Consider the following 18,752-nt stretch of genomic DNA (forward strand, 5'->3'; position numbering starts at 1 on the left):
ACAATGGTGTAATAGTACATCTTATCCGCTTAAATAAACAATTACATCTGATTAAAGATTAAAGATTGCTGCCAATTTCAATCAATTTGAGTAAAAGCCGTTAGCGAATTATCAACTTAGTCACACAATGAACATAAGTAAAGAAGTTGATAATTGATTTTAATTTCGAGAAGTTTGTAATGTTTGTAATGATTAAAGGCTAAATGTGTTACAATTATGAAGGACCATAGATGAACGGGTCTAAAACCCTTGACATTTTCGGCGAAAGTGTCGGAAATTGCGACTGCCATTATGGCGACCATAGGCAATAAGGGTCCTTTGGACTCTGACGAATCTAAAGACACGGTCTAAAAAAAATCAAATCTGATAATAGATCATTCAAAGATGTTTGACTTTCGGAATTCCAGTGGTTAGACTATAATGCAAAATCAAAAAAGATTTATTGCAAAATATGCATACAGTTTCAAAAATCAAATTCATTCACTTTAGGTGTAGTACATGTATGTTGATAAAAGACAACATTTCAAAACACTAAAAATCAAAAGGTAATAAAAAAAGTATGACAATCAATATTAAAATGAATATACATGAACAATTTTTATATAATTAATAATATATTAAAAATAACAATAATATTTTATTATGTTGATAATAAATATATATTGACACTTTTCAAAATGAGCTTTTTGTTTTGAAATTTAGCATATTTAATTTTGTTTATTAGCTCGGCTGTTTTCGGAGAAAACCCGAGGTATTGTCATAGCCAGCTCGTCGTGCGCCGTCCGACGTCTGCCATCTGCGTCATGCTAAAACCTATACATTTTGTTAAGGTTTTGAACATTGGCTCTTAAATAAAAGTGCTTCAACCTACAACTTTGAAACTTCACATGTAGCTGCACCTTGATGAGTTTTACACGCCACACCCTTTTTTGGGTCACTAGGTCAAAGGTCAAGGTCACTGTGACCTCTAAAAAAAAAAAAAAAATCTGACAAGCTTTCATTTATTAGCTCGGCTGTTTTCGGAGAAAACCCAAGGTATTGTCATAGCCAGCTCGTCGTCCGCTGTCAGCCATCCGCCGTAGGCGTTGTGCTAAAACCTTTACATTGGCTCTAAAATCAAAGTGCTTCCACTTACAACTTTGAAACTTCATATGTAGATGCACGTTGATGAGCTCTACACGCCACACCCAATTTTGGGTCACTAGGTCAAAGGTCAAGGTCACTGTGACCTCTTAAAAAAAATATTCTGACAAGCTTTCGCAGCCGAGCGTTATTCGATGCTCTTGTTTAAGATCACAAAGAGGCCTCACAAGCTTGAAGTATGAAAACATCAATGACAAATGCGCAGGCTGCAGCAATATCCAAAAGTGAAGCGGCTGTAGTGTCGGCTATGACTAATGTGTACTTTGCTGCACAACATACTCTAGCATCATCGCTGGTTCCAGACCTGAACAGATTGTGTGTCTTGCAGGTAAAAAAATAAATAAAACATCTTTAAAACGAATTTGATTTGTTTTAAATTGATTGATAAAATTTGATTTTGTTTAAGTTTGCTACAAATATTGAGCAAAATAAACTTGAAATCATAAATAATATTTTCAGGATGCAAATTTGTATTAATATATTTTCAGGGTGCAACCCAGCTCAATGACCTTCCAGTTGACTGCCACACGTCATATGAACACAGCTCCAGTGTGTAGGAATTTCAAAACTGTATGGCAGACGTTCTGAGGAGTGATCTTCTCCAAAAGATACAGACATCATGAAGTACAGTATCATGATCGATGAGAGTACAGACATTTCAGTGAAGCAAAATTTAGTGACCTATGTTAGACTTTTGGAAACTGATGAATTTGGAATGGCTGAACTTCAAAGAGCAAATGTAGAGATCATATATCAGAATGTAGCTAATTTGCTTGGAAGAAAGGGAATTGACATTCAACATCTCTCAGAAATTCTATTAAAATTGAAAACTAGAAGAACTTGTTGATTTTGTCCATAGACAGCCCACCAATGGAAAAGTTTGATTTTAAACATGCTTTCAAGATTTGGGCTGGATTGAAGTTGAGGCGGATTATGGCCATCTGCTAAAATGTATGTTCAGGATATCATGTGCTCATGTAATGTAAAGTTATCATGTGCTTATTTTATGAACATGTGCTTGAGTTATGATGTGTGTATATCTATAAATGTTTTGTTGTACTGTTGTTTTTTTTGTTATGCACACATGATGTGGATTATGGCCTTCTGCTAAAATGTATGTTCAGGAAATCATGTGCTCATGTAATGTAAATTTATAATGTGCTTATTTTATGAACATGTGCTTGAGTTATGATGTGTGTATATCTATAAATGTTTTGTTGTACTGTTGTTTTTTTTGTTATGCACACATGATGTGGATTATGGCCTTCTGCTTAAATGTATGTTCAGGATATCATGTGCTCATGTAATGTAAATTTATCATATGCTTATTTTATGAACATTTGCTTGAGTTATGATGTTTGTACTTCTATAAATGGTTTGTTGTAAACTGTTTATTTTTGTTATGCACACATGATGATTATAGAACATATTAAAGCTTTGTTTTGTAGTTTCTTCTTTTACACCCCTTAGCCTAGACTTACAACAAGTGGTTCCTAATGCTTTGCTAAACTTTGGCTACAGTTTCTAAAATTTGGCTACAAAAAAATTAAATTTGGCTAAAATGTTGGCTATAGAAATTTTTGGGCCAGGGGGAGCCCTGATCGTATATGGGTCATCTGGGGTCAAACAATAGGTCACCAGGCCAATGCTTGTAAAACCTTGTGTAGATGAAAGAAGTCACAGTTTTCATCAGGTCTTAATGAAATTTTGTCAGAATGTATTAATTAATGAAATCTGGCTTGGGATTGTATATGGGCTGATAGAATTTAAGCTGATGTGGCAAGGTTAGTCAGGTGAGCGATTCAGGGCCATCATGGCCCTCTTGTTATTAATTGTAATATTTTGTAATATATTGCTTGAATATTATGTATTGCAAATTTTATAACTGTAATTTATTTAGGCAGACTGGCAAAGTATGTTGTATTTGTTCCAGTACACTGTATGAACATGAGAAAGTCATAAACCTTAAAGCAGCAGATATGCAGGGGCCCACTTAAGTCATAATGGCCCTTGAAGTTTGTGTAAGACTCTTATATTTTATGAAAATAAGAAACACAATCTTCAGAACGAAAACTATTGAGTGAATGAGGTTGGGCAAACATGGCTTAAAAAATTGTTTCTGTCCCAGAACTTAATTATCTAAGCTGATATTTCTCATTTCCCTTATTTTTTTCCAGATGGCATTAAATGAAAAGAATCAACAGTCACTTAATAACAAAATTGAAGTCCAGGTACGTATAATCACACAAATTTTGTGTCCTTGTTTAATTGCTAATTAATTAAATAACTACAGGAATTTGTATTACATGTATAGAGATGTGTCTTGACTATTGGAACAAAGATAATTTTTAATCTAAAAAGAGAAGATGTGCATTTAAAAATTTAAAACAATATTTATAATTCTAATAAGAACTTTATTTTTACATATGCTGTATTTTGACTTGATATATATGATCAATTGATTTAATAATGAAACATATTTTTTGTAAATAAATTTCTCTGCATTCCATGGGCGCATGAAATGTCTTTAAAATTATTGCTTATTATTCCCACGTTTTTCGGAGAAAAAGTGGGGATATTGTGGTGATGTGCGTCTGTCCGTCCGTCCTGGCCACCTGCTCCTCCTACACTATTAGCACTAGAACCTTGAAACTTACATACATGATAGCTATGAGCATATGTGCGACGGTGACAGTGACGGAATTATGATCTGACCCCTGGGTCAAAAGTTATGGGGGTTGGGGCGGGGCTGGGTCAGAGATTTTCACTTATTTTTATGCCCCTGGTATGGTGCATTGGCCATAACTTTTGCAATATTAATGATAGCAACTTGATATTTGGCATGCATGTGTATCTCATGGAGCTGCACATTTTGAGTGGTTAAAGGTTAAGGTCAAGGTCATCCTTCAAGGTCAAAGGTAAAAAAACAAATCCAAGGGAAGTAATAAGCTTTAAAGGGAGGTAAGTAAATAACCTGCCAAATGATATAGAAAAATGAAATAAATCAAAGTTGCGCATAGAATTACACAGTAGTGGCGCAGAGATGAATTTAGTATTCAATTGTTTGTGTTAATCATCTGTGAAATGGTTTAGCTCATCTATCTAATGTTTATACAAGTTAAGTATTGATGCAAAGCATCAAAGGGCGTCTGGAATTTCAGTGTAAAAGGCACTCAATGAAGTTACATGGAACGATTTTTTCTACTGTAAATATTAATATATTGGCCTATTATTTTAAACAAAATAGAAAAAGATACTGGTATAACCATTATCTATAATTTTGTGTTATAACCCCCAAATAGCCATTATTTATGATGTTGTGTTATAACCCCCAAATAACCATTATCTATGATTTTGTGTTGTAACCCTCAAATATTTCATAGTTCATTTTATTTACATTGGTTTCCTTTTTTTTACTGGCATCCGTGTGCAGTTTTCATTAATGGAACAGAACTTTGTAGGTTTTAAAAAATATTCATTTTGTAAGCATAATTTCATATTTTTCTCAACTTCAAGGGGAGATGATTCTGAACTTATTCTTACATTGCTCATTTACGATAGGGGTTGAGTACTCATTGATATGAAAACACTGTAAAATTTTGAAAAAAAAAAATGAATGAAAACTGTAAATTGCATAAAGAAGCTGCATTTCACAATACTTTGAAATTCAGTAAAAGATCATAATAGATTTATTGCTCCGATATTCATCATTTTCAATAGGGTTCGAGTAATACTGATATAAAAACACTTAACAAGTTTGGAGAGATTCAGACGAAAGTTGTGAAATCTTTTAAACAAGTGGAAATTGTTTATTTTGTCAAATTTAATAGAAAAAAATTCTGGACTTATTGTCCCGATGTTTCTCATTTTAAATGAGGTAAAAATGCTCATTGATATGAAGACACTGTAAGTTTTGAAAGAATCTGATGAAAAATGTTGACATAATCACCTAACCAAGCTGTTTTTTACTTTTTTTTTAATTCAAAGAGACATAATTCTGGACTTATGGTCCGATATTGCTCATATAGAGTTTGGGTTTGGTCTTCATTGATAAAAAAAACATCTGTGCAAGTTTGGGAACAATTTTGGACTTCGAACAACGATTTCAAATTTTCTCAAATTCTAAGGAAGATATCTATTGACGTAATGATTGGATAATGCTAATGGGTCCATACCACCTGGATAGTAATACGTGTCGCACTTCGCGCTCTATATGTGGTTCTTAAAAAAAAAAATCCAAGGAGTGCTTAACTCTAGGGAAACGGCTTGCTGGGACACAGCTCCTCCTTGATAAGCGTCTGCTTCCTTTATCGCAACTCATTGTTACAATCAATAATACGTGTCGCGCTTTGCGCTATATATGTGGTAGGGATAGTACTTAGGGCCTATGATAGACAACCATAAAAATACATGGATAATAGATGTGTTGTTTGCATTTATTTTTTAATATAAAAACACGTGTATTTTTATAAGATATTTAAGTGATGTAAGAAATTTTAATTAACATTGTCACCACGCGGCATCCATTAATTTTAATAAAAATGTCCAATTGTAGTAAAATGGATTTTAAAATGTCTACATAAAATAAAGCTTTATTATATTTATTAACCTGACTAAAAAATTGTCAGCCGCCGAACTGTTCCGTTCGTGCCGGAAACCGGGATTGAACAGGGGGCCTTTAGATGATTGTTGCGTAAACAACTTCAGTCTAACGCTCTCTCAACTGAGCTATTCCGGCTGACATCATTTATGTACTGCCATTTGGTCAAGTTGTGTACATGTATATAGTGTTTTTCCCAGGAGGGCAAAGGGGCATGGCGCATTACTTTCAAAAAGGGCATTTTACCGCGCAGTTTAGGCAAAAAAGGGCAAAAACGTTCCCTGAATACTTAATTACGGGGCAACATGTAATCGCATCTGAAGCAGTTGTGGAAAAATAACATATAAACAAGCACATTTAATGGTAATTGATGTAAAATAACATTGCAAGTAAATTGATCGCTAACAATATGCAAAATAACATTGCAAGTAAATTGATCGCTAACAATATGCAAACACTCGTTTCCGTGACATACATCCACCAAGTAGATTACAAATAAATAAATAATGTTGTTACTATCTAAAACATTTTTATGCATCGTTGATTATCACAGACATTTCATAACTTCCATCTTAATGTATAATCTCCATCTTTAATTTGATCGTTTGCGACGTTATTTACCATTTTTGCCAAGTCGCAATTCAATTCTGTATAGTCCGCCATGTTGTTAAAATGTCAAATGATGTAAGCTACAGGTGCGCCTAGCAACGTTAAATCGCATACGCGATTCGCATTTTGTTAAATTAGTGTACGTCTCAGTAATTATTTCAATAATTAGATATAATTATCTTAAAGACGAAAGCGATAAAGAATAAATTTGTTTGTGTTTTTAAATGTAATTATGCGTAAAAATCAAAAGTCTCCGAAGTATCGATTTTAACGTGGAGGAGTACACATTGCCGACCGAAAAGTGCGCTTGGTATAAACATAGCCTCTGGCATTATCGATTGAGACTGACACGGGTTTATTCACGCATAACTAATTCACAGCTTTGGAGCAGTCTACCTATAGATCGAGCACTATAATAGATTAAATCTGCTAAAATAATATAGTCGATTAGACGTTAACGTCTCACGTGTAAATCAAGCACAGTCGGAGCGTCACAGACAATCAAGGACGCTGATTTTGCGGACCAAGTTAGATCGTAAGGCAATAAAGATGTTATCTATAAGGGCGCGTGGCGAAATTTTCCTTTGAAAAGAATGGCGCGTGGCGAAATTTGCCTTTGAAAAGGGCAGCGTGGCGATCCGGGAGGGCGGCGTGGCTTTTTGCCACGCTAAAATGGCCTGGGAAAAACACTAGTATAGCGATCGTTATTATATGTATTAATAAACTAATACATTGTATGTTTTCGTACCACTACGCCTTCCAATAAACTTGCTTGCGCGATAGGTCGTCAAACATCGTATTACATTGATTCTCCACTAAATAAGCAAATTAGAAAAACCACAAAATAAATATATTTTGATTATGTTTTGTTTTTATACAAAACCAGAAAGTTTCACGTATTTGCCCAGTCCCTGTGATCTTTCCCCTGTGATCAGTTGCAGATCAGTTATTAATTAAAACAATTAGCTTTGCATTATTGGCAATAAATGTTGAAATAAATGTAATAGGCACAAAAGCAGTACTTATTTACACTAATTTACACAAAAAATCACCACTATGCAAGATATTCTTAAAACAAAAATATATACATCGATCCGTAAAATAACTTCTCCTCCCATAAGCGAAAAAAAAATGCATTACATACTAGTCTCCGCTCTCCAGAGCGACGCCAACAAGGGATTATAAAATATTGGCGCAAAGGGACACCTGTATATGAGAGAAGAGATACAATGCAGTCAAGCATAAAAAGCATGAGAAACTCATGGAATAGAGCCTCAAGAATCTATAGAAGGGCTGAAACTTTCAATTTGTGCAATATAATTTTAGACTCATTACTGAAAATCTGTCAAAATGTTCAAGTGGGAAATTTGTTTGGAGAGCAGGATGAGGAACATCTCTTATGACAATACGGTCAATCTCAACTATGCATGGCCCCATTACCAACCCTGGGGCACCCCTGTGTCAAACATGCGGCGTGGGGATACGTGTCGGCCTCTGCCGCGCCATTTCTAGTTTATTATGCAATAAGATCAGAATTTGCTACTCACTTAACTTGAAAATCTAATTGAATATTACATGTAATTTAAACATTCTAGTGAACACAAGAGATGATTTAATTTTGTTACAATTAATGAAAAAATATAACAACAAGCCATTAATGTGTTTTTGTTTCTGTATAATTGTATGCATGTATTTTATCATCCTCTATTAATTCAAGCATTACTTGTAATGTACTTGCAATATATCAAGTAATTGAACAAATTGTAAAAGGAAGTATTTTATATATAAACACATAAACATGTCATTTACCAATAAAATCAGTAATATATTAAGCTTCCAATCAAAGCTTCCAAAAAAAGGTCATCAGATAAAATCAGGAAAAAACATGCTGCCACTCAAGAGACCACATTTATAAGTCATTCTTAATGAATATTTGTCAGAATGTTTACCTCGATACAATATCAAGGAAGAGAATTGGAATTTGGGTCTCATTTTGTATTTTATCATCCAGACTTAGTTTTAATGGTTTTAATCAAATGTTTGTTTACTCATGTTTTATATAATAGTAGTGCTGCAACAATACGCCAAAACCCGTATTGCAATATATTGTCAGTTCAAAAACCCGTATTGCAATATATCGCAATATATTGCTAACTTGTACCAAAATTATAACTTGCCAATTACCCGATAATCCTGTATATTCCAGTTTTAAAGCAAATTTTGGTAAATATTTACTATACCGGTAAATGTGCTCAGGAATAACAAGAAACACAAACATTCGCAACTTTTTTTAAGTATCAAATACATTTTGGCATTTGTTACTATTTAAAGATGTGATGAAATAACGTCCAACCGGGGCCTTTTTTTTTCGCTGAACACGCTTAATTCATCTGACGTGATGTTCCCGTTTTTATACAACACAAAATACACCCATACTTTCCATGCCACGTTCTACATGTCTGTATAATTTTTGCGTGCTTTTTATTGAGACAAAGAATAAAGCACTTTTTATTTGACGCTATAATTTTTTATTGTCGCATTAGCATTAAAATTTTGAAGCGTATTTCCGAAATTTGGATTACAAATTCAATAATGCTCAATTCAGAATCGAATGAAACATTTACAGCTGTGCGCAATTAATTCAACAATAATCTGTTCAAAAGCAACGAACGAATGCTCCAATGTAACAACACTACTCCGTATAATATACTTTTCAGAATGCTATTTTTACGAAAAAAACTATTTACACTGCTTTGTTTTGTTTACCTTGTTATCATTATTTTGGATGGCTTTTCTGGACGAAATGTGAATGAATTTTTGTAAAATTTTCGTACCGGTATGATGAAAATCGTATCGCAATACAATATGCGGATTGCGTATTGCGATATATACCGATATACCGGTATATTGTTGCAGCACTATATAATAGTATGTATATTTTAAAATGGTTGTTTGTTTCCAAGTAACAATAGTTTTTAATAAGATGTGTTTGTGAAACACTATGCCCCCCACCCATATATTTGACCTTTGACCTTGAAGCATGACCTTGACCTTTCGCTACTCAAAATGTGCAGCTCCATGAGATACACATGCATGTCAAATATAAAGTTGCTATCTTCAATATTTGCAAAAGTTATGGCCAATGTTAAAGTTTGACGCAAACCAACAAACAAACAGGGAAAAAACAATATGTCCCCCAGTCTATAATAGCAAGGATCCATTGGTGTTCTTCTGATGTTTCAGGAGTCTCAAACAGAAAAGAACTTAAAGTCCCTGGATAACAAAATTGATGTTGAGATCTCTAACATGAAAACCAGGCAGGAAAAGAGCAGAAACACAGCCATATACTCTTTTATAGGTAAGAAATTTGTTACATATTACTTCAGCACACATGGTCCCATTCCCTCCCCTCCTAATTTGGGTCGTTCTCTGGGTGAACTTGACTTTATGCATGATTGTGCGTTACGTGTCGTCCCAGATTAGCCTTTGCAGTCTAGGCTAATCAGGGAAACACTTACCGCTTTTATGGTAGTTTTTGTTTCAAGGAAGTCTCTGAAAAACGAAAATCCAGTTTAGGTGGAAGGTTTCATCCCTGATAAGCCTGTGTTAACAGCACGGGCTAATATGGGATGACACTGTACGCACATGCATTTAGCCCAGTTTTCATGGAACGCAGCTCTTTACATAATAAACAAGAATGTAAGGTTTTAAGGTCTGGGTAACAGTGATCAAGTTTGATTGTTATTAGATCATGACTATTGGAGTTAGAGAGTGGTAAACATTAATGTTTTGGAGTTAGAGAGTGGTCAACATTAATGTTTTTAGTTTCAAATCATGCAAGGACCATAATTAAAAAAAGTGCTTCAGTCAATATTTGCTGGTTATTGTACTTGTCTGAAATGTTATGCTCTCAAACTTTTTTACCATATATGGCCAGCATAACGAGGCATGGATTGTTATCGAACTTGTCTGAAATATTATGCCCACAAATATTATAACCAAGTTTCATGATAATCCAATTTAAAACTGTTATGAGCCAATATGGGACATACTTCTCTTGGACACCACCCCCTGCCAGTTGCCAGCCATGGATGTTCACATAATATGCCCTGTATATGATACAGTGAACAAATTACATGAATACTTCTACAGTGATTTGTTTTATTTAACAGCATGTGCCTTTTGGAATTTGAAAAAGGTGTGATTAACCATGAAATTATTATAAATTACAGTATTCCATTTGTTTATAAGTGCGTGTTCAACTGCTTGTTACATTTGATATTAAAAAAGTGCTTCATACTTATATTTCTGTATATGAAACTCAATAAACAAATTATTGAGTTTATTGAAAAAGTTTGGCATCTCTTTAAGGAAATTTTGGTGAGATTTTTGGGGGAAAATGGTACTTTTTGCCATTCGAAAACATCCTGTAATAGGCTGTTATTTGGGGCAAAATTAATCACTGTAATACACTGTTGAAATGTAATACAAAATTTGTCTGAATGTTTTAACTTTCTATCAGACCTATATTTAACTGTAAAAAATATGAAATAGGGCTCTGTTTTAACAAGTTTACTCCGTAATTCTTAGAGCTGTGTTCATATTAATTTTCCTGTGAGGTCTTCAATGTATGAGTACATGGAAAAGCAATTAATCAATATCAAGAAATAAGAAGTGTCAGTTAATAAAATGTATTTTATGAATTTACAATGAGTGCATATTAAGTATAAGAATTTACATGTAGCAAGCGCCTGAGGGAAAGGATTCCAGGGCACATAATCCTAATGGGAACCTGATCTGACAAAAATGTATCCAATGGAAATGAAATATTTGTATACGACATAATGTTATAGTTATGTTTTGGATTGTTTTTTTTGTTCCTAATAAAGTTTAACAAAGGCAATTACCTTCCTTGACAAAAGAATGAAAAGTGCATATTTTAATATGTTAAGTATTTGATACAAATCTTTGGTTTTCTTCAGGATTTCCAAGAAAAATGGCGAAGAAGTCAGTTAACCATATTTAGGCCATGAAAATATGTACAGAAACCTTATTTACAAAGGTGCATGCATTATATATGAATTATTTAAATACAAAAACATTGGTATTTAGAACAATATATATATTTTAACCCTTAAAGCGCTGGAGCTGAATTTTAAAGGCCTTTGCAAACAGTTTGGATCCAGATGAGACGCCACAGAACGTGGCGTCTCATCAGGATCCAAACTGTTTGCTATTCTGATAGTATTCTTTGAAAAAATTGAAGAAAATGCTAATTTTAGAAATTCTGCAGACGACATTTTAGCAGACGACAAATTTCCCAGCATGCAAAGGGTTAAGGCAACAAGATTTCACACAACTAAACATTTCAAAATAACGCTATAATAATGTATATAAATGGTTGTAAAGATACAGTTAATGACAAAATGATAACATGCTATTTAAAGAAAAAACATCAGAAACCACTTCTTGTTCTTATAATGTCATAATGTGTCTTGTTCTGAGAAAACTGGGCTTAATTCATGTGCGTAAAGTGTTGTCCCAGATTAGCCTGTGCAGTCCGTCAGTAAGGAGGGACTTCCTTGAAACTAAAAATACCATAAAAGCGGAAAGTGTCGTCCCTGATTAGCCTGTGCGGACTGCACAGGCTAATTTGGGACGACACTTTACGCACATGAATTAAGCCCAGTTTTCTCAGAACAAGACACTCATTATTATCACTTGTCTTATAATTATCCCCATTCTGTTATCAATTTTTTCCTGGTCACATGTTTACTATACCCTCGCCCCAAATTTACCACCCAATAAACCACTGTTATCTATCTAATATGTCTTTCACAAGAGATTTGTTACTGAAAGGAAGTGCTCCATGAAAAACATGAGGGCCGAGTATGAAATTGTTGTATCTGTTTAAAGTTAGCATATTTACAAAATCTATGACTTTCAATTCTAAATCAAAGCACTGTCAAAGTTGAATTTTTAGCTAGGCTGTTTTCGGACAAAACCCGAGCTGTTGTCATAGCCAGCTCTTCCGCAGTTAACATGGTAAAACCTTAACATTGGCTCTAAAATCAAAGTGCTTCCACCTAAAACTTTGAAACTTCAAATGTAGATGCACCTTGATGAGTTCTACATGCCACACCCAGTTTTGGGTCACTAGGTCAAAGGTCAAGGTCACTGTGACCTCTAATATCAAACTTTAACATAGGCTCTAAAATCAAAGTGCTTCCACCTACAACTTTGAAACTTCATATGTAGATGCACCTTGATGAGTTCTACACGCCACACCCATTTTTGGGTCACTAGATCAAAGGACAAGGTCACTGTGACCTCTAATATAAAACTTTAATAAAAACCTTAACATTGCCTCTAAAATCAAAGTGCTTCCACCTACAACTTTGAAACTTCATATGTAGATGCACCTTGATGAGTTCTACATGCCACACCCATTTTGGGTCACTAGGTCAAGGTCACTGTGACCTCTTTATAAAAAAAATTGACAAGCTTTCGTAGCCGAGCGTGTCACCCGTTATGCGGTGCTCTTTTCGTATGAAGGTTTGCCAAATTTTAGCCTCATATCAATAGTAATTACAGGGATGCAAATTAATATAACAATGCATTCAACAAGTATATAAGCGCAAAGTGATTTAATTTTAATGTACTCGGTGAAAAGCACCTATTCCAAAAAAATAAATCTTAGTGTTTGGTCTCTAAAAATATTTTACTATGCATAAATGGTGGTAGACAGATTACGGTACAACTGTAACGCTGTTTGTCAGTATGTCCATCATTGTGTCCAGATGTCTGTCCGAAAATTTCTGTCTGAGCCGTTACTTTGCCAAATATTTATAATTACAATATCTTGGTACCAATGTATGCAATATTAAGATTACGTATTGCATGTAACACCTGTCTCTGTACCTCAAAAGTCAAGTTCTAATGTGAAATATGGCTTTATAGCAGCTAATTTGAACTGCAACTTTGTCATTCATCAGGCAAGTTTAAATAAAATAACTGACCACAAATGACCACCATCAGAGAACAGCATGTTGAATGTACCAACTGCTTCAGGTCAGGGTCATGCTTAGAGGTCAAATGTCAGATTTGGCCTAAAACAGGTTGCTTTTGACAGCATTATAGAGCTTTTAGAAAAACATGGAGTTTTGGGGCATTCATGCCCTTTGAACAAATCCTTAGAGTATTATAGTTTGATTATTGATATTGTAACTTAGACATTTATGAACAAGATACTTTTTGTTCCCACTCAAACAAACCGTCACATATAAACCTGTGAACCAAAGTTTTCATTTAGTTTAGAGTTTCAAGATGCATGCTATTTCAGGGAGCGAATCTTTGCTGAAACAGACAGAAACGGGCACTTCAGGAGCAAAACATAGTTGGAAGTCCAACAAAAATTATTCTATGAATTTTTAAAGTGCATCAGTAAGAAAAACTAAAAATTAAAAAAACTGATTTTTCTGTAAACTATTTAGTCTAGTTTGTTTGTAAGAAATCGTGGAATTCATATGATCCACGCTTGGAACAAGTTAGATTTACATGAGGGACCTTACCTGCTATCCTCTCCACAGCAAATATGAAAAAAAGCTATCAATAATTGGGCTGTTACTATTTGATTTGTTTAGGATTAGATTTTTGTATTTTGGTGGGTAAGATGTCCATAAGAAATTTGTTTTAAAAATTTCCCATGGCAATTTTTTTGTGAAATAATTTATTAAGTAAAGTGTTGGACTTTGTAGACCTCTTTATTTTAGCTCGATTGCATTGAAAGTCCAATTCTAATCGGGACGGTCTTGAGTCTGCGCCCTGGGTAGAACCAAATATAAATGTCTCTGAAATAGTTTTTTAATGTGCTCCCACGATGGGGATCAAACACATATCCTCCCATTGACTAGGCAGTTACTATATCCACTTTGCAACGGGACATTATTAACCCATTTATGCCCAGTGGACTCTCCCATCCTTCTTAATTGTATCAATTTATTTCCAAAATTAGGGATGTCTACCATATTTATTTCTATATTTATAATATTTCTTATAGAAATTCCTTTAAGCAAACAGCGCAGACCCAGATGAGACGCCGCATTATGTGGCGTCTCATCTGGGTCTACGCTGTTTGCAATGTCCTTTTTTCAGGACGCTAGGCATAAATGGGTTAAGTGGGCCTTTAAAAAGCTAGCTAACAGCCCTAAAATTGTGCCATTACATACCTTTACATACTATAAAGGCATATATATTTGATGATTCTGTCAATAAACTGAAATTGCCATTCTTAACTCCTTGGCACCACATCTTGCTATATCAACTGCTATTTGTCTCGTTTCAGGTTTCCTAACAACAGGGGCTTCGCTGTACTTTGCCTACTTGAGGTTGTTAAAGTGATCCTTGTAGATGATTATGCTACCTCATCTGTGATTCCACTATGAAAAGTCGGCGAAATGACCAATGTCCTGGTGAACAGATGGAGGAAATATAACCGAAAATGGACCTTTTTTTTTGGGGGGGGGGGGGTAAGAAATTTTTATATTTGAGTTTTTATTGTGATAATCATTGAATTTTTAAAGCATTCATAAACAGTCAAGATTTAAAGACAACCTCAGTGCTGTTTTGATTTAAGTATGTTAACGTTTTTAATAGATTGTATTTATAAAAATACCTATTTAATGGACAAACGATGATTGATGCAGTTTTATTAGTCCCCTACCTGTTTCACCTGAGGGGACTTGTGGTTTTCGCTCTGTGCGTCTGTCTGTCACACTTTTCTGGATCCTGCAATAACTTTAAAAGTTCTTAATATTTTTTCATGAAACTTGAAACATCTATAGATGGCAATATGGACACTATGCACGTCATTTCATTGTGTTATTACGTCAAACATTCTGGTTGCTATGGCAACAAATAGACTAGAAATACTGCTGAAAATGGTGGTTTTCTGGGTCCTGCGATAACTTTAAAAATTCTTCACATTTTTTCATGAAACTTAATACATGGATAGATGACAATATGAACATTATGCATGTTATTTCATTTTGTTCCTACGTCAAAAATTCTGGTTGCTATGGCAACAAAAACAAAAAAATTCTGACAATGGTGGAATTTCTGACAATGGTGGAGCCGGAAGGGAACATATATTGCTTGGCAATAGTCTTGTTACTTATATACATGGAATTTACTTCATTAGATTACTTGAAATAACTTGCAATTTTTATGCCCCCGGCAGGGTGGCATATAGCAGTTGAACTGTCCATCAGTCCGTCTGTCTGTCAGTCTGTGCGTCCGTCCGAAAACTTTTACATTGGTCATAACTTTTGCAATATTGAAGATAGCAACTTGATATTTGGCATGCATGTGTGTCTCATGGAGCTGCACATTTTGAGTGGTGAAAGGTCAAGGTCATCCTTCATGGTCAAAGGTAAAAAAACCATTGAATTAAAAATTCAAAGCAGCACAGTAGGGGGCATTGTGTTTCTGACAAACACATTTTGTTGTATTGTATTGTTAAATTGTTTTGCTTTGAATTTAGAAAATTGTTCTTAATGTTTTTCTTTTTATATGGTAATTTTATTTTCAATATGTAAATAAACAAATACATTTTCAAAATCTTCATTTATATTGTACTTTTAGCTGTCTTTGAAACCGCTCAAGTCAGTTTTGGGCATTTTAAAGAAAATGAAATGAATATAATAATTTAAGTTTTTATTGAAACGACTTATAAGGGAAATTATTAGTGCTGCAACAATACGCCAAAACCCGTATTGCAATATATTGTCAGTTCAAAAACCCGTATTGCAATATATCGCAATATATTGCTAACTTGTACCAAAATTATAACTTGCCAATTACCCGATAATCCTGTATATTCCAGTTTTAAAGCAAATTTTGGTAAATATTTACTATACCGGTAAATGTGCTCAGGAATAACAAGAAACACAAACATTCGCAACTTTTTTTAAGTATCAAATACATTTTGGCATTTGTTACTATTTAAAGATGTGATGAAATAACGTCCAACCGGGGCCTTTTTTTTTCGCTGAACACGCTTAATTCATCTGACGTGATGTTCCCGTTTTTATACAACACAAAATACACCCATACTTTCCATGCCACGTTCTACATGTCTGTATAATTTTTGCGTGCTTTTTATTGAGACAAAGAATAAAGCACTTTTTATTTGACGCTATAATTTTTTATTGTCGCATTAGCATTAAAATTTTGAAGCGTATTTCCGAAATTTGGATTACAAATTCAATAATGCTCAATTCAGAATCGAATGAAACATTTACAGCTGTGCGCAATTAATTCAACAATAATCTGTTCAAAAGCAACGAACGAATGCTCCAATGTAACAACACTACTCCGTATAATATACTTTTCAGAATGCTATTTTTACGAAAAAAACTATTTACACTGCTTTGTTTTGTTTACCTTGTTATCATTATTTTGGATGGCTTTTCTGGACGAAATGTGAATGAATTTTTGTAAAATTTTCGTACCGGTATGATGAAAATCGTATCGCAATACAATATGCGGATTGCGTATTGCGATATATACCGATATACCGGTATATTGTTGCAGCACTAGGAATTATTTATTTAATCTGGCATATTTGTAAGACTGTGAAACATAGTTGGTAGATAGTTGGTAGAAATATAAATACAAGCTTTACTCGTCAATTTCTGATCCTGTCCATTAACATGTCACAAAAAGCAATCAATAAAAACATTAGAGTGTAAAATACATAGTGTTTTCACATGGTTGCTTAACTTGTGGTTTACTTAATTATACATATGTTTGCAGATACATAGTGTTTTCACATGGTTACTTAACTTGTGGTTTACTTAATTAGACATATGTTTGCAGTAATACTGTTTGACCAAAACTAAGCATTCATATTGACTATTATATACAGTATTTTCCCAGAAAAAAAATCACTTCAACAAAATGAATCTTTTTTTTGACAAAATTGACCAACATGATTTTTTAAAGAACATTGTCAACTTCTTATTAACTTAATGATTTAACTCTTTCAGTGCGGGAACCGAATTTTGAAGGCCTTTGCAAACAGTTTTGATCCAGATGAGACGCCACAGAACGTAGCGTCTCATCTGGATCCAAACTGTTTGCTATTCTGATAGTGTTCTTTGAAAAAAATGGAAGAAAATGCTAATTTTAGAAATTCAGCAGACGACATTTTAGCAGACGACAAATTTCCCAGCATGCAAAGGGTTAACAAATGTTGATAACACAATACTACATGTATTCGTCTTGAGTATCAAAGGATTTTTTCCCAGTTAACAGAAACTAGTTCAATACATTTAAAGATTGTTTAGAGTGCTTGTTCTAATATAAATTAAAGTGATATTATGGGCATTTTTCACTGTTGAATTGAGCTGAAAAGAATCAACAGGTCAACAGAGTAAGTTAAAATGTGGTTACTGACTAATTATCTGCAACTCATCTTGCTAACAGTTGTTTATAAAAATATATATTATATATTTTACGTGACCCACCCAGTCCTGTAAGCAGAAATGATTTGTAAAACAAAATGGTGTCTTTGTTAGTGCTGCAACAATATACCGGTATATCGGTATATATCGCAATACGCAATCCGCATATTGTATTGCGATACGATTTTCATCATACCGGTACGAAAATTTTACAAAAATTCATTCACATTTCGTCCAGAAAAGCCATCCAAAATAATGATAACAAGGTAAACAAAACAAAGCAGTGTAAATAGTTTTTTTCGTAAAAATAGCATTCTGAAAAGTATATTATACGGAGTAGTGTTGTTACATTGGAGCATTCGTTCGTTGCTTTTGAACAGATTATTGTTGAATTAATTGCGCACAGCTGTAAATGTTTCATTCGATTCTGAATTGAGCATTATTGAATTTGTAATCCAAATTTCGGAAATACGCTTCAAAATTTTAATGCTAATGCGACAATAAAAAATTATAGCGTCAAATAAAAAGTGCTTTATTCTTTGTCTCAATAAAAAGCACGCAAAAATTATACAGACATGTAGAACGTGGCATGGAAAGTATGGGTGTATTTTGTGTTGTATAAAAACGGGAACATCACGTCAGATGAATTAAGCGTGTTCAGCGAAAAAAAAAGGCCCCGGTTGGACGTTATTTCATCACATCTTTAAATAGTAACAAATGCCAAAATGTATTTGATACTTAAAAAAAGTTGCGAATGTTTGTGTTTCTTGTTATTCCTGAGCACATTTACCGGTATAGTAAATATTTACCAAAATTTGCTTTAAAACTGGAATATACAGGATTATCGGGTAATTGGCAAGTTATAATTTTGGTACAAGTTAGCAATATATTGCGATATATTGCAATACGGGTTTTTGAACTGACAATATATTGCA

General features: G+C 33.9%; 1 protein-coding gene across 2 annotated transcripts in view; it reads left to right on the forward strand.

Moving 5' to 3' along the window:
- The window catches only part of LOC127848686 (coiled-coil domain-containing protein 90B, mitochondrial-like), a 34,335-nt gene extending 18,359 nt beyond the window's left edge, over nucleotides 1–15,976 (forward strand). Inside the window, exons 7-10 of one of the 2 annotated variants that reach the window (XM_052381276.1) lie at nucleotides 3,321–3,374; nucleotides 9,596–9,710; nucleotides 11,335–11,414; nucleotides 14,697–15,976. In XM_052381276.1, the coding sequence (XP_052237236.1) occupies nucleotides 3,321–3,374; nucleotides 9,596–9,710; nucleotides 11,335–11,378 (213 nt within the window). In that variant the 3' untranslated portion in view covers nucleotides 11,379–11,414; nucleotides 14,697–15,976. The remainder of the gene's footprint in view (nucleotides 1–3,320; nucleotides 3,375–9,595; nucleotides 9,711–11,334; nucleotides 11,415–14,696) is intronic. The other variant, XM_052381275.1, reaches the window with a different exon arrangement.
- Nucleotides 15,977–18,752: the final 2,776 nt, after the last annotated feature.

The sequence above is a fragment of the Dreissena polymorpha genome, chromosome 10, assembly GCF_020536995.1.
Source record: "Dreissena polymorpha isolate Duluth1 chromosome 10, UMN_Dpol_1.0, whole genome shotgun sequence".
NCBI classification, from domain to species: Eukaryota; Metazoa; Mollusca; class Bivalvia; order Myida; family Dreissenidae; genus Dreissena; species Dreissena polymorpha.